The sequence below is a fragment of the Nannospalax galili genome, unplaced genomic scaffold (genome assembly GCF_000622305.1).
Source record: "Nannospalax galili isolate Female #2095 unplaced genomic scaffold, S.galili_v1.0 scaffold39, whole genome shotgun sequence".
NCBI classification, from domain to species: domain Eukaryota; kingdom Metazoa; phylum Chordata; class Mammalia; order Rodentia; family Spalacidae; genus Nannospalax; species Nannospalax galili.
In genome coordinates this window covers 7,922,260-7,925,033 of record NW_008346683.1, presented here as the reverse complement: position 1 = coordinate 7,925,033, position 2,774 = coordinate 7,922,260, and the positions used below count along the sequence as shown (strand labels likewise).

The 2,774-nt window shown below is 41.0% G+C and overlaps 1 protein-coding gene across 1 annotated transcript in view; it reads left to right on the top strand.

The window, feature by feature from the left end:
• The window catches only part of Stab2 (stabilin 2), a 162,229-nt gene that overhangs the window by 85,755 nt on the left and 73,700 nt on the right, over window positions 1–2,774 (top strand). Inside the window, 1 exon segment of the mRNA XM_029568320.1 lies at window positions 323–454. Coding sequence (XP_029424180.1) covers window positions 323–454 — 132 coding nt within the window.

Sequence of the window (2,774 nt, the reverse complement as noted above, 5' to 3'; positions counted from 1 at the left end):
TTTTATATTTTATGCAGAAATATATAATTTTATAATACTGATTGCTAATGCTTATTTTATGTTGAATTTTGGAGCCAAAATTTTTGTGACATCAAAAAATCATTTTAAAAATCAACTTGCCACTTTCATATCCCCTATCTAGCTGTCCTTGGCCATCCTAGCTAGAAATTTCTCACAGTCACAACTCAACTTTTGTGCTTGATGTCTTGCACTTAGACAAGCTGCCCCTCCTCTTTCTAAGCCCACGGTGTTAGCACAGTGGAATGGAGCATGGATGACTAGCTGATTTATTGCCTGACTTTGCCTTGTACGTGTGGCACAGGAAGAAGATTTACTCCGGTACCACGTGGTCCTGGAGGAGAAACTCCTGAAAAATGACTTGCACAACGGCATGCACCGGGAGACCATGCTGGGCTTCTCCTACCTCCTTGGCTTCTTTCTCCACAATGATCAGGTACACCCTTCCATTCAAAACCCAGAGCAAGTGTCTCATCTTCTATCCACCCTTACTTCTTCTGTACTGGAGGAACCTCTCCAGATCTTCCTACACTTTATCAACACAAGCAGTTGTTTTTCCTATGCCAGAACGTAGTGGCTAAACTTCATTGTCAAGTTTCCATTCACATGTTGTGTGGTCAGTCTTCTGATAACCAGCGTAGGCCTGCAAACTATGGTATTTGAATCCCAGTAGTAATGGGCATCCTTCAGCACAGGTACCACAAACCCAGCAGACAATCTTCAAGTAATCTTCAAACAGTATCCAAGATGGAAGGGAACCTTGTTGCTCAAGCTAACTTGCAAGATGTGGCACTGGCTCCAGGAAATTAGGAGCCTAATGATATGTATAAGGCCCAGCAGCCAAATAAATTAACAATATCATTGCATAATCTTAGAGACTGCATCAACCTCCACACTGGTATTCCAGTGCTTATCTTATACAATGCCTAAGTATTTAAATGATCAGAATTCATAAGAGAGATTCACATGACTAAATATTTACTATATTTGCAATATAAAAATCTAATTCTTTAAGAGTCCATATGTATAGCTAAAGGCTACATAACAAGAAACAATGCCAGACAGGTGATACCTTCTTTTGAGTTGTTGGCCAGGGTGGCCCAAGAGACTCCCAGACAGTAACCCAGCATAGAAATGGGAAAATGAACAGCAGACCCCAATCTTATCTAAGGAATATTGGCAACTGATTGCTGCTAGAAGAGGAAGAGGTGATCTTCCTAAAACAAGGAACTCTAGATAGACTGACTCAATTCAATGGATGGACTAACTGGGGAAGAGCAGGGGCACTGACAACGCAGTGGACAGTAACAGGGATGACAGAGTATATGGCCTCCAGTGGCGGGGGGCAGGCTATGGGAGGCTAACATTTGAGATACAGGTAAGAAGATGAATATGATTGTTTGGGATGTTTTGTATGAAATACACAAAAAAAATCAATCAATAAAAAATGAGTTAATTTTTAAAAATCTCTTCATGTATTTCAAGTACCAAGTTTTTTAAAAATCTGTAAAATTTCGAAGCCAGGCATAGTGCTGCACGTCTTTAATCCTAGCATTCTGGCGGTAGAGGCCAGCAGATCTCTGTGAGATGGAGGACAACCTGATCTACACAGCGAGTTTCAGGCTAGCTGGGGCTACAGGGAGACCCTGTCTCAAACAACAGTAACAACAACAACAAAAAAAAATCTATGAGAATTTAATAAGAAGCAATATCATTCTAAAATAAATTCTCACAATTTTTAAAATTACTTAAGAGACATTAAGAATCCAAGTATGGCATGTGCCTCTAATCCCAGAACTATGGAGGCTGAAGGAGAAGGATTACAAGTTTGAAGCCAATCTACGCTACATACCAAGTTCCAGGCCAGGGTAGCCTTAGCTACTAACAACACCTTACCAGAGAAAGTGGACAAGGGAGCACAGGGAGAGGGGGGCACATGCATTATATTGGAATGAAAGTTTAATTGTGCAGACTTTGAAGCAATAATATTATTTGATCCTTTAAAAAATGTATAATCTGGGACTTCAGCAGTTAACAGCACTGGCTGCTCTTGCAGAGAACCCAGGTTCGATTCCCAGCACCCACATAGCAGCTAACAACTGTCCATAACTCCTGTTCCTGGGGATATGACACTCTCTTCTGACCTCCACAAGTATTGCATGACATGGGTGCACTTACCTACCTTCAGGCAAAACACTCAGGCACATAAAATAAAAATAATAAATAAAAAAAAATTTTGTCTTTCTGAGACAGGGTCTCCCTGTAGCCCCAGCTGTCCTGGAACTCTCACTGAGATCTGCTTGCTTCTGCCTCCTGATGGCTGGGATTAAAGGTGTGCACCACCACGCCCAGCCAGAAGACACATCTCTCTATGAGCCTACTGAAAACCTTTTCTGAAGCAGTGAAAACAGAAAGTAATAGAATGAATACATGCACGAGGAACTGGACGTTCATTTTTGTAAAATTTTTTAAAACCAGAAAATTTTTTTTTTTTTTTTTTTGCATTACAAGCTTTAGACTTGTAGGGAACTAGAAAAAGTCAGAACAGGGCCATTTTCAATTGTTCATATGAAAGTCCATTGGCATTTCTTTACAAGGGCTTCCAAAAACATCCTTCTATTGGGTTCTCCCTCATTTTTCTTTTGTCTTCCAAGGCTGGACTAGTTGGCTGGGAAGAGTGGCTGGATACTCAGGTGAGGGTCCAGTGACCCTGCATGGCACTCCTTTAATGAATGAGCACAACCGTCAACAAGGCA